Source organism: Coturnix japonica, chromosome 3 (genome assembly GCF_054131305.1).
Source record: "Coturnix japonica strain WE chromosome 3, WE-NBRP24, whole genome shotgun sequence".
NCBI classification, from domain to species: Eukaryota; Metazoa; Chordata; class Aves; order Galliformes; family Phasianidae; genus Coturnix; species Coturnix japonica.
Window position 1 is genome coordinate 47,140,793 of NC_140665.1, and position 14,344 is coordinate 47,155,136.

At 38.7% G+C, this 14,344-nt stretch overlaps 1 protein-coding gene across 5 annotated transcripts in view; it reads left to right on the forward strand.

The window, feature by feature from the left end:
• Window positions 1-9,879, forward strand: part of ESR1 (estrogen receptor 1) — a 175,167-nt gene extending 165,288 nt beyond the window's left edge. For 4 of the 5 annotated variants that reach the window (XM_032443212.2, XM_032443211.2, XM_085540908.1 and 1 more), the window contains 2 exons: window positions 3,502-3,685; window positions 4,630-9,879. In XM_032443212.2, coding sequence (XP_032299103.1) covers window positions 3,502-3,685; window positions 4,630-4,864 — 419 coding nt within the window. In that variant the 3' untranslated portion in view covers window positions 4,865-9,879. 5 annotated transcript variants of the gene reach the window in all.
• Window positions 9,880-14,344: the final 4,465 nt, after the last annotated feature.

Below are 14,344 nucleotides of genomic sequence, written 5' to 3' on the forward strand. Positions count from 1 at the left end.
GGCTGTTTAATCTCTTTTTGCAGCTTTTTTATCCACATATGTCTTCTTAGCAATATTTTTTTTTAGCCTCCCTCAGTTTGTGTAGAAAAAACAGAAAGTTTTGTTTATAAAGCAAAATATACATTTATGTTACTGACAAATTTTTTTTCTGAGATATCAAGGAGACAGCATGTCTGTACCAACAAGGACAGCAGTGTCTTCAGCTAAATAACAAAACAGAAGGTGCCCCTCTAAAGCTGCAGCAATAAGTAAGTTGTCTGACTGAAAAGCAAAGCACATTCAGCTCACTAATAGAATACTGTTTCTTAAGACTGGAAAATAAGCACCAGAAACATAAGAGGGCATCGTGATGCCAGATGTTTTATGTTTGAGTGGATCTGAAAAGAAGAACAGTGCTATGTGGGGCAAAGCAGAGGTTTCCATTTTGCAGGCAAGGATGTAACTCATGTCTGCCTTAGCAGATGATTTATCTAGCTGGTAATTTTGCAGAGATGAAAAGATTTAGCTGATTTTGGTCATCCTGTAGGCCTCCTTGATGCACCATTCCATCTGACTAGTTCTTATCATTTTTCTTTCCCCTGTTGAAGTGTGCTTTTAATCAATTTCTTTATTTTGAAGACTGGAGAATTGCATGAGTGCATGGTACAAAGCTGAAATTGCTTTTAGCTCAGACTGCTTTGCTTCAGATACAAACTGATGGGGCTTGGTGGAAGAGGAAGAAGATCCCTGTTTTGTTTTGTGACAATGAACACTAAATGTAAAAAAATTAAACTGGGGTTTATTTTGACAGAAAAGATGTTGAAGACATTCCGTTATACATGTCCAATAATATGTCAGGGTATAGTAATATGTGTATAACTATACCTTGATATGCATGCTGACAACTGACACAGTAGCCTTTCTGTCTCTGGAAGAAACCATGGTGTGGATATCTTTGTGCTTAGGTGCAACTTGTTAGGCTTAGCTTGTTTGCAGAGACCTGCTAGCTTTAGTCTGTCTCCTGTAATGTTTTATGATACTGATGTATAGCTAGAAAACCATCTGGTGTATATTCAGCCCTGCTTTCGGCTTTTTTTTCTGCTTCAGAGGCTGGAAAGACGATCAAGATTGTTAAATTTCACTTCGTGAAGACAATTTTTCTGCACTCTTGTTCCAAAGCTCTGCCTCTACGTGTGTGCGTCTGTGTGTGATGGATAGCTGGTATTTCTTCTGGGGAAATTTCTGGTCACTGGCCTAAGGCAGGAGAAATCACCTGGGGTAGAAAGGAAAACTGATCTTTTTTGTTGTTGATTTTCTTTTTGATTTATATTTTTTAATAGCTTCTGGACCAGACCTAGGTGAGAAACAATCCTGCCTGACACATTTTTTTCCCTTTTGTTGTTTTCAAACGTATGAAAGTAAGGGGTGTTGATACAAGTACAAAATAGGATCCGCTAACTGAAGAAAGCTGCTTTGGAGGCACAGGGGATTTATGAGGATAATATTTCCTTTATCAGTCATTTAGAAGTATCTTGCCCCTACAGGAAATGGCTGGTCTAATAAACCTCATATCATCAGTAGATGTGTGAGGGTGGTTAATTGTCATCCAGCTGAGAAAAGCCCCAAGAATTCTGCCTTTTTGGGGAACTCATTTCAGTACAAATCATACTCATTAAAAACTTTGTGAGAAAAGAGGCTGTTGTGCTGTTTGTATCAAATTCCAAGCAGCAATCACTACAAACCAAAGAAGTCTTACTACTGCTTTCTAGAAGCTGTGCTGTATTTGTTTCGCTCTTTTATTTTTGTTTTTGAAGTCTCCCTCTCTCTCTCACACACACACACACATACGCTTAGACTCACAAGTTTCTCTCTTTTTAGAACAGAAAGTCCAGCATCATAAAACCCACTTGCAGCTTACAGTAGTTTTAGGTTGTTGGTGTAGTGAGATGAAATGAGAAGGTGAGGTACATCAAGAAAATGGTAAGGAAATCAGTACGTTGACTGCTCTGGTGCATGGATGGGTATGCTTATCTGCAGTTCTGATGGTACAACATCCAGCTACAAACAATACAAACAAGTTAAAGTACATACATGTTTGTGTATATATGAATCTTGGTGCTTTTCTTCTTAATATCTATAACTGCATTGTGTATTTTTCTATATGTGATGCATTAAAGAAAAGCTAAATGAAAGGCAATACCATGGACCTTTTTTTCTTCCAAAGACAATACAAACTTGGCTCTGTAAGTTGATGAAGATCTTAAGCAGAGGATTTGTCAGGTACTTTACAGAGACAGGTCAGTGAAGTCACTATGACCATGTTTTTGGTATCAACATATATACTTAAGCCTTTACTAATTCAAGGCTGTATAATAGTATTATGATCTATTTGGAGTTACTAGGTCAATCCAGAAGATTAAAGAACTGGTGCTGAGGGCAACAGGTGCCCTTTGGCAGCATTGTTGTGGGGTGACATGCTTTGCATTGTCTGTCCATTGTCACACAGAACAAAGTCAAGGTAAAAAATGTATGGATTAGTAGAGAATGTCCTAGTTAGAAATCTGATGTGCTGCATGCAACGGAGGTGGAAGTTAAGGTGTTTTCTAGGAGATGTTCCAGGGACTATTGGAGAGCTAGTCTCAAGTTGGTTTGATCTCTATTTTAGATTTCCTTCTGGCCCACATCTTCATGTTGCTCACTCTCAGGCAGAAAAGAAAGACAGCTGTATTGAAACAGGTTGCCTTTCAAAGCTCTTGTTTGCTTTGGAAGATATTATTGAGGCAAGTGCTTGTAAACAAACCGTTTTTTTTACATGTGTTGTGGTAACATATCGTTCAGTCCTAGACTGCCTAGCAGGCCACCAGAATTCAAGCATCAAACAGCAGAAATATTAGCAAATACTGCTGTCAGCCTGGGCTAGGTCAGTAAGTTCTGCAGAGCTCTCAAGTGGCAGGAGCGTCTCCTCATGGTTTTGGGGCTGAGTGACTGAGAGAGGAGAGCAGTTCACAGTCAGGTCTGGCTGCAGGGTAGAGGTGAACCATGCCACCTCTGCCAGCTAGCCCTGACCTTAAGCGGCATGGGGTGAGGAAGACGCATCATCTTTGTCTTCCTGCTCTAACCACAGTGGCTAAATCCAAGCCCCATGGTGGGATGAAAGTTTCTCTAGGAAAGACTGTGTTCTTCACGTCTGTAAAGTGGTTATTTTCCTTCTTCACCTCCTTAATCAAAATGATTAATTCTGTGGATGGGTTCCTAGATAATGCTGCCCTTTCCAAGCAGTACTTTATGGAAGATCTGGATCACTTTATTTTTTTTCCTCGCCTTCCTCTGTCCTGTCCCCACGTACTTCTCAGCTGCCAGGTGATTAGAATTTTATATGCACTGGGGCCTTAAAAGCAGGGTGCTCACAGGAAGCTCCTGTGGTTTCATGCAGCCAAAGAGGCCACCATGAGGCATATGGGGAGTAAATCTGAATATCAGAGTAATTTTTCTCTGTGGTTTTCTTTCTCCTTCCTACTCCAGGTGTGTACACTTTTCTTTCCAGCACCTTGAAATCTCTGGAAGAGAGAGACTATATCCACCGTGTTCTGGACAAAATCACAGATACTCTGATACACTTCATGGCAAAGTCAGGTCTTTCTCTGCAGCAGCAGCACCGGCGACTGGCTCAGCTCCTCCTCATCCTCTCTCACATCAGGCATATGAGGTAGGAGCAAGGTTAGGTGCATGTTTAGGTGCAAGCAGGAGGTTTTGCAAATGTACACGTGTTCTTGGAGTTATGCTTTCCTTCATTGTGTGTGTGTGTGTGTGTGTGTGTGTTGCCATTATATAAAAGGTAAACCACTGTCCTCTTCCTCTTTCCATAAGTGTAGATGGACCTGCAAAACCATATTCTGGATTATTGTGTGGAAGGAGTAAACATTTTCCTTGTTTCTCTTTTTTATTTTCCTTCTCGTTTTGATAATGCCATAAACACTGTCTGCTTTTAATACTACACATCTTGTTATTCTCTTTGGAAGGTAGTGAGTACACGAAAAATAAGGTAATTCTACAATAAAAAATAAGCCTAATTCTACAAACCCTAGTCTCCTGTAAGATAGGATTTAATAAAAAACTTACCTTTGAATAGATACCTCTCACAAGTGGCTTGATTACGAATCACTTTACAAAAGATATTATTATCATTATATGTATATTATGGATGAAGATAAAAGCGGATCTCCTGAGTCCCAATCTAGAGCACTGTGCCCTTTGCTAATTAGTGGTGAAGGGCCTGAGACATGCAGTTAGTTGGTAGTCTCAGCAGTGATTCTCCCTTACATAATTACTTCTGAAGGTAGCTGCTCACTAGCTGGGGTGTCTGCAGCATGAAAAACCTATGCAAATATGCAGCAGATATTATATTCCTTTATTAAATATAGAGGCATTTCTGTTATCTAGATTTTAATTTTCAAGATCACATTTAATAAAATTAAAATCAAAATAAGCATCACACAGTACTAAAGCTCCCAGAGCCAGAACACGAAGATTTTATGTCAAGGTATGGTTTTTCATGTGTGCATTTTAAGGAGTTTCTTTGCCTTCATTTTAGTTACCATGCTTTTTCAGAGTATGTTTGGGAAGTAACTGCCATTTTGTTAAAACCCACAGCAACAAAGGAATGGAGCACCTGTACAATATGAAGTGTAAAAATGTAGTTCCGCTCTATGACCTCTTACTGGAGATGCTGGACGCTCATCGCCTACATGCGCCAGCAGCCAGGAGTGCTGCACCAATGGAAGAGGAGAACCGAAGCCAGCTGACAACTGCACCAGCTTCATCTCATTCCCTGCAGTCCTTTTACATTAACAGCAAAGAAGAGGAGAGTATGCAGAATACAATATAAACAAAAGTCAGAGTATATGATGGTATGAGAAACCCAGCAGCGTACTACCTAGCTCATGCTTCATTTCGTCTACAGTGCCACATTTGCCAACACTCCAATGACATCAGCCACCTGCATTTTCCATTTGAGTGTTTGTCAAGAGCTTGCCTAAATTGATTGCTTATTCTAAACAAAAGACATTTCATTGCTATGAACACCTAGCAAGGATCGTCAGGCTAACTTAATTTGAAATTTGCAGTGTTTTAATCTACTTTTGCATGTGGGTTGGCTAAGTCCTAATATAAACTGTAACATTTTGTTTGCCATAAATTAATAGGCCATAACACCCATGCATATTTGCATCTTCTGGGTGGGAGCCTTAGTATCCACCCAAAATTCTGAGCCCTCTTAGTACTTTAGTTGCCTGAAACTTTGAAGCAGTTTGGTTGATTCTGGATATGTTTCTGTGAGGGATAACAGGAAGTTGATCAGCATCTTAGTGTGCCACAGTGAAATTGCAATGCTAGTGACTGCCTTGATAGTTTGGGTTGATTTGTGCCTCCCTTCTTCCTCAACTAGAAGAGGGCTCTTTATATTGAAAACTGTTGAAAACCTTATTGGTTTGCATCTGCAGACAGCTTCTTTTCAAGATCATACTGACTAAACTCTTAGATTCTCTTATCCTATCCCCTAGCCAAATTACATTGTGTGCATCCTATCTTGTCTGATCCTAGGAAATAAAATTCTGTTGCTTGGCTGTGTATAAATCGTAAGCAACATGGCAAGCAGAGATATAGATAACATGGATAATCTCTCTTAAATCAGACCTGGTGATTACAGAAATCGTCATGCCAGGAAAACAAAACCATAAAACCCATGCCTTCTATAACATACACAAACCAAAGCTATTTTATGAAAAAATCTTTTCCTGTCCTTTGCTTTTTTGTGCTACAAACCAAGAGATGAGGATACCAGTGTAAGACTGGCATAGCAGGGTGGGATGATCACTCTTGTGGCAGTCTTCCCTAACTGTACTGGGAAGGGCTGCTATGAGAGCCAGTGCAACAGGTTTTGCACTATGTTGCTTTCCTTTGGCTCTCACTGGGGGAAACTCAAAGATCACTGTTAATATCCAACTCTTCTATGGCACCGCAACTGGGCAATGTGACTTAGACATGGCGGATGACTCCAGAACTGCACATCGAGGGTGCATCTGGCTTTCTCCGTGCATGTGTGTAATTGCTTTTCATGCAGGTTGGTTGGATTCTTCAGATGAACCATAAATATACAAAAGGTCCACTGACAGTAAGAATTTCAGCAACTTATGAAAGAGAGACACTGAAGAAGAAGACCAACCTATCCACTGTATAAACTGTCCAAAATGGGAGTTTGTGCTGCTGTTTAACTGCCTTTAATGCTAGAAAATCAAATGTCACAGAATGTTGCTGGGTACTGGAACCTGATTATTATGTTTTGTGGGGATATTTTATTTCTTTAATGACAATCTTTGCCTGTGCTACCTGCACACCTGTTTTTCACGTGCAATTAGGGAGTTAGCACAGACCAGGGACTATTTCAATAGCTGGTTGGAAATGACCACCTGTAAGTAAGGAAGTTTGATAGCACATGTATAGGCTGCTTCATAGCAGCTGGCCACAGCGCCATAGGAGGGTTTGGGGATGCTTCTTTTAGCCTTTATGTTAGGTTATGATGATTGTAATATACCAAGACTAAATATAGGAAATAATAATAGTGCGGTACAGGAATGCCTATGTCTAACCATGCTCACTGTTAAACAAGCAATGTTCAGTGAGTTCCAGTGTCAGAGCAATTGTGAAGAGAACGAGGCATAGGATGAGTTTGTGCTCCGCATCATGGATCCAGTTCTTTAGTGAGTGTACATAATAATGTCCTTAACAGTCTCATGTACATACCTGAGGATAAGTACAGTTTAGAAATCTAATGATAGATGCTACCTACGTGTTGGAGAAGATTCCTTGAAAACTGTGCAAATCTGAATGTGTGAAGCAGTCACTGTAAGTTAATAGGCCTTTTATTAATGCGTGTAATAGTGTTGTTTTTTTTCTGAATGTGCTGAAGGAGTTGTATTTTTGTGTATTCATTAAGACTGTGTGTGTGTGTGTGTGTGTGTGCAAATTTGGTACTTAAGGGCTTTTGGAAGGCTTTCAAATGCCTTGAAAGAAAATACACATTTTGTCACAGTTAGTAGATGGTTTTTGAACGTGTTAGGAAAATCATGAACGCCCTCATGTGAGTGCAGGTTAAAATTTGTGTGGAACACAGGAATTCCTGTAGATACACTTCTGTGCTTACACCATCATTATTTACGTGCAGCCTCGTGCTACAAGATTTCAGTGCTCTATGTGCAGCTTGTGTGTTCTATATGACAAGCCATGAAGATCAAGCTTGTGGCTCAGCAGCTGCTAAGCAAATTGTTTGAAATAAACGTCTCCCCTTGTATGTATATACCAGAAAAATGTACTGCATCAAATCAAATGTAAATTTGTCCTAGAAGAAGAAAATAGTTGATGGAAAGCAATTCACAAAAAAGGGCCAGATTTTGATGATTCTCCATAGGTTAAGTACCTTTGCTTTCAACAGATTGTCCCAGCAAAAATGGGCAAGTATGAATTGAAGTGGTATGCAGCATATGGAAGGGTATCAAGTGGAGGCCCAGAACACAGGAAATAATCTTTCAGTTCACAGCCATAATTACAAATGCTCTCCTAGACTCAGCCCTGGCAGTGAAATCATTTAGAGTCAATTATGTGGTTACAACTGTTAAGGGCACCCAATAAAGAAAAACAGTGTTTTCCAGAGATGCATTTGTTTAGCTTGAGGCAGTCTCAGGACCGATGTCTTTAACTTGTTGAAGATCTTTTATTTGAAGTAGCACCTTAATTAATATAGTAACCTTCCCACAGTTATCTGAAAAGACGATTGTCCACATATCAGACTGTTGAATGTAGCTATTCAAGAAATTAAAGTCTATTATATACAAGTGGTAGCTTTTTTCATATGGAATTCCAAATTATGCTCTCGTGTATGCAGACAATTGTGCCTGACATTCAATAATTATTATTTCACAGGATGTTATTTTATGTGTGTATATATACATATCTCTATATATATACATATATGCTTTATATTTGCAGCTGACAAGCCAGTACTACCTGAATACCTGGTGCTGGATATTAAACAAAGATATATATAGCATGTTTAAAAAAAAGAAAAAGAATTTAAAGAAAACTATTCAAGGCAGCTAATAATGCTTTTACCAAAACATTCATAGAGATGTCTCTTGAAAGCTAATGAAATAATTATTTTATAATGTTTATATGTAGATTAGAAAACAAAAACAAATAAAAAAACCAAACAGAAAACCTAAAAAAACAACAACAACAAACAAACAAACAAAAAAAACCACCCAACCATCCTAGAATCATAGGGTATGTAATACCAGCATCAGCCAGAAATAGACCCAATGAACTAGATTTGCTTGAGAATATGGTTTCTGTTCCTGAAATAATACCAAAAACTATGGAGGCAGGAGAGGATGTGTATAGAATGATGTGTAGCACCCAGTGGAGTTGGTCTTTCCAACAATATGTAAAAGCTACTCTAGTTTGTAATGGTTCGAGCCATTTCTCGATCTTGCAGACTTTGTCTCAGGTAAAACTGTCAGTTGGGGCAGTAGAATTTGTACTGGGGTAAATTATTTTAATGAGGGTTTCTTGGTGCGTGTTCATGATAAATTTACTATTATGTTTCAGTGATATATCTTGAATATTTTTTTCTCCTGTACACTAAGGTGTTTAATAGTTTAACGTTATAATAATTAAAGCAAAAAAGAACTGAGCTCCCAAGGATATTGCAAGGACTGTTCAGCATGTTGCTACAATTTAAACTGAAAAAATAGAAAAGAGAGAAAACATCAAACCTTTCAGACCATCATCAAAAGCAGTTTTTTAGTGGAGCCCCTATCAGTCCCAGCTGAGACTGACTGATTCCTTAGGAGCTGAGCCAAATGGTTAAAATTAATCAAACTACCAGCAATGTAAAAATTCTGCCTCACTCTGGTCTGAGTCTTACCACAGGCTTTGGTAGGAATATAATAAGCCTCTCTTTTATATATATATATATCCTGCTTTAAAACTAGAATGCAACCCAACCTAAAGCTAATGGGATTTTGTATATAAGGCATTCTCAGCTGAACTTATGCAAAATGAATTTCTTTCTCTTAATGAAGAGATGGCCTTTTACAATGCTGCCTTCAACTGCAGTATAGCTTTAGAGATGAAAGAAATTCGGCGTACGTGAAGGACAAGTCATGTAAACAATCATATTGTAATATGAACCAGACTTTGCTGCCACCTGCATCTATAGCAGAATCTCAAATTAATCTGAGAATTGACATTAATATCCCGCTTTTTCTACTTGCAGTCTCTTTCATCTTTCAAATGTAAATAGCCTTATTCCATTTTGCACTGTGTTTAAAAAATAAAAAACTAAAAAAAAAAACAAAAAACCAACCACTTTTGCATTCAAATGTGCCTAAAAAATTAAAAGAATAAGAAAAAAAAGTATATGCTGCCATCTTGCAAATTAGTATGCTCTGTACTCCTGTGTGCCTATAACTAGAAGTCTGTTTCTTCAGCAAGTGTCCACTGAAAGCAGAAGGGATAGACTGCTGGTCTCGAGACTTTCATTAACAAGCCACTTTATGTATCACCTTGTTGTATATACTATAACTGATGCTTTTGTGTGCATTATGTAGTCTTTCAATGGAAAGTCCTTTATTTGGTATAGACTCAGCTGCCATAATGTATTTGTTGAAGTATTCTGTTCTTTTACTGATGCATATAAAATTATTCATGTCTTTGTTTTGGTGAGTTTTATTTCTTTGTTTTGCACCTAAATGTTCTGAAGAGTCTAAATGAAAAATCTGATAGGCTACCCAGTTGGTGCAAGATTTTTATCAGTGTATTTGATGTTGAAATAAATAATTAACCAGAGCCATTTATTTCATTTGTTATCATCTTTTGCATAGTTTAAAAAGAAAAATAAAAAAGCTTTTGTTTTTGTTTTAATTTTGTATTTTCCCCCCAGAAACATCAGAGACTGGCCATAACTAGAGTTGACAATGTGTTAGTCCAGGTCTCTACTATTGCTGATGACATTAAAGAAGTCACTGTTACAGTACTACACATACATCCTTTAATGTGGACCTGTTAAGGCAACAGAAGTGATTACTGTATTAGAACACCCTTCCTATGAGGAAAGGCTGATAAGAGTTGAGGTTGTTCAGAGGATGCTCTAGGGATATCTTTTAGTGGCCTTTCAGTACATAAAGAGGCCCAAAAGAAAGCTGGAGACAGACTTTATCAGTGAGTGTAGTGATAGAGAAAGGAGTAATGGTTTTAAAGTAAAAAGGGGGAAATTCAGATTAGATGTTAGGAGGAAGTTCTTTACCCAGAGGGCAATGAGGCACTGGAAAAGGCTTCCCAGAGAAGCTGTGGATGCTGCATCTCTGGAGGTGATGCAGGTCAAGTTGAATGGGACCCTTAGCAGTCTGATCTAGCAGGTGGACGTGCTGCCCATAGAAATAGGGTTGGAACTGGATGGTCTTTAAAGTTCCTTCCAACCCAGTCCATTCTATGGTTCTATAATTTTATCTGTTTCTTATTTTATCTTGTGGAATAGACTATGGCAGAGTAGACAAATTGTGTGAATGTAGCCACGTGCCTCTTACCATCAGTTAGCTAATCTCAAGTAAAATTGCATGTCTTTCCCAAGTGAAGCCTGCTCCTCAGGATGAAAGGTGTCTTGTCTGAGCTGTGAGAAAGGAAGCTGTCCTGGTTTTATCAGTTTTCCATATCATCATATCATGCAGCAAGCTGTTTCATTGATGGAACACAGTGCCAAGAAGCTGCATTTCCTTGTCCTGCCCCTGGCACTGTCATTTTACATGTGTTCCTGCTCTCTGAGAAGATACATTAAGAAGAGAGAAACTACAGCCCCAGAATACTCCAGCACTCCCTGTGTGATTTCTGATTCCTGGTGAAGGAATATTATAGTGAGAGAGAAGACCTCTCTTCTGTTTCCAGTAGTGCAGTGAGCAACACAGCCAGAACATCTCTCTCACATTGTTCGGTTTATTACCTTTAACTAACTCCTTTTATCATTTGTAGTAAATTAGCTATACCTAGATAACTAGGTTGCATACTTCCTACTTCTTTCCCCTCTCTCCCACAGAAGAGGGAAAGGTGGATGAGGGGAAGCTCTTCTGTTGGTGATAGAATCAACTAAACTGCAACAGAAGTGAATAAAAAATGAAAGATAATTTTTAATGACACAAAAACTCTCCAATATTAAACTTACCCTGTGAATTATTTTCAGAATTACATTGGGTCTGCAAAGAACCAAGCCACTAATTTACAACATTTACATACTCATTGAGGCATATCAATACTTATATATACCTATCAATATTGTAGAGTGTATACAGCTTCTATATATTTTTTCCACCTATTTTCTGTTCTGTGCTGTCTCTGAGTGGGATTATCACTCGGTGAATTCATTGTTTTCCAGTCACAAAGCACTTTTGAAGAAAGTGAGGCATAGGATGAGTTTGTGCTCTGCACCAAGGATCCAAACCTTTAGTGAGTGTACACAATAATGTTCATAACAGTATCATGTACATATATGAGGATATGCACAATATAGAAGACTGATGATAGATGCTACATACATGTTAGAGAAGATTCCTTGAAAACCATGCAAACCCGAATGTGCGAAGCATTCACAGGTCTAATCTACAAAAGCAACTGTACAAAAGAATACTTCACAATCAAAGACTTGTCAATCCTAAATAAAAATCAACCAGCTACAGTCTAAGCATACATACAGCTGCTAAAATGACAACAGTTTAAAGAACTAAGGTAGTGCATAACAAATGAGATTAGGCAGTCTTCTACTTCTCTCATTCCAAAGAGAACAGTGTGACCATACAGAGTCACAGAAATGTCTAGACCACTCCCTAACCCAGAGCTGGTTCACCAACTGAGATGTCAACATGCTCAGATCCACGAGGGGAAGACCTCAACAGGAAAAGAGACTCTGCTCTCAGGAGCTGGGCACATTTCTCCAGCCAGGAGTCAGTGATTTCATTTGAGAAACTGTGCTACAATGAGAGTTTTCAGTTTGCTTGTTTTACAGCAGAGCTCTTGGAGCTGAAATTCATGGCTCATCATTACTGGGCCCATCACTTTTCTTCTCTATGTATGAGCCCTTCCAGAACAGCTACCTTCCCCAGATGTTGTTCCCTCAGTGAAGCCAATGAACATGCACACAGTTACTTGCAGTGGGCTCCCCACCACATGCTTGCTTGCTTGTTTTCCAAACATGCAAGTGATGCATGTCTTGTTCTGGCATGTTTTATTCTATTTAAGTAGTAAGAAAGGAAGAAAGGTATGGAGTAGTAATGTATACCAGGCTCCAGTTATTGTCATTCACTGTGACATCCTGCAGATACAGAAGACCAAATGTACTTGAAGTCTTCATGAAAACTGACAATCAAAATAGTATTTAACACTCATCTTAGGAGAGGAAAGCCTAACCAGCTCTCATGTCCCTGTGAGAGCTGTGTGCTGCAGTATTTATCAATCTGCAATGCTTTCATTTCTGCTGCATGTGGGTGATGATATAAAATTTATCTTCTGTTTTCCATTCCTACATATTTGTGCATGATTCCAGTATGTTACTGTATCAAACAGTAAACACTTGTAAGATATTTAGCTCTTGGGACACATGAGGACTGAATGCTCTTTTCCAAGGCAGAAAGATCTGTGCCTTGTCAGTTGTCTCACTTGTTTTCTACTCACCTCCTGAGATTTCGTTGTCCACAGAAAGGTGAAAAAAGTTCATTGTACACCACAGGTAAGCAAAAAATTGCACCCATCAGCTCTTTTATGGTATGGTACAGAAAAGCCTGAAGACTCAAAACATGCTTAACAGTTTTAGACATTCACATAAAAGCAGAAAGTTTGAGTTCCAGTCTTTGTAGGATTATTTTTCACTTATATTAAACCTAAAAATCAGAAAAGAATCTTCAGGTCTTTAATTTCTTCTTTGTACCTCAACCACAGTGCTACATCATCATCTTTTATTCTAGTGCTTTCTCTTCCCCCCTGACTGACCCATTGGTTTGCACACTTGGTTGCACAACAGAAGGAGTTCAAATTGAATTGCAGCAGCCACGTGGCTTAACCTGCAGTTCAATGGTCAGGAGACTCTGATACAATGGCTTGAAATATTTATAAAGAGAATAATACAAACACAAATCTCTCACTTGCTTGTGAGCACTCCCATAAAAGGTGAACACTGGTAGCTTTCCTCTCTCAAAAGAATGGAATGAAAAAAAGACAACATTAATATAACCAGTCTTACAGGAATTACATGCCTGAAAACACAAAGAGCCTGATCTGGGTAGCCTCTGTGCATGCTTCATCTACATCTGCACCATCCCAAAGGGAGATGGGCTCACTGGTTCACATCTCCCAAGATACTTCTGATACAGGAAGTGGACAACACTTTCCTAAAGCCTCCTCGCTCTTCCAAAAATTAAATGTCATTGTTTTATTCAGATCTTACTGAGATCAGATCTGTGTCACACCTCAGGTCTTTAAATAGGTTTTTACTCAGCCAAGCAGTTTTGACCATTTCTATTTCTGAACTTTATATTTTAGTAAACAATAAAAGTCACAGCTGGTCAGTTCCTGCCTGCTTTCGGAACAACCACTTTATATGATTCAGATTCCTATCACTTAACCAGGGTTTGATCTATTACAAGTCTTCATGACTTAAGCTTGCAGTTACTCATTTCCTTTTATCTTGTTTCACAGATTTTTATCTATAACTTTTTGTGAAGAGAAATTAATCCCCTAAATCATTCCCATATAATGCTTTATTGTGGAATATTACTGGTATATTCAAAAACTCTTAACACAACTTCTCCCAAATACAGGTTTTTCATTTTTGTGTCATAGAATTGTGGAATCATTCGAATTTAATAGATGACCTTTAAAGGGTCATCTATTCCAACTCCCCTGCAATGAACAGAGATACCTACAGGTCGATCAGGTTGCTCAGAGCCCCTCCACCATGACCTTGAATGTCTTTAGGGACAAGGCATCCACTACCTCTCTGGGCAACCTGTTCCAGTCCATCACTACCCTTACAAAAACACCAAACCAAACCAAAACAAACCACTTCCTTATATCCAGTCTAAATCTCCTCTCTCTTAGTTTGAAACCATTTCCTTTTCATAACAAGACCCAGCTCTAAGTCTAATTATGGCCAAATAGCACTATAATTCAGTTTGCAGCAGTGCATTTCACAACATTGCTGCCAAGGTTAGAAACAGCTAGCTGGTACCTGGACTAGTGAGGTCATATTGGTCTGGTTATTGACCAGAAAACT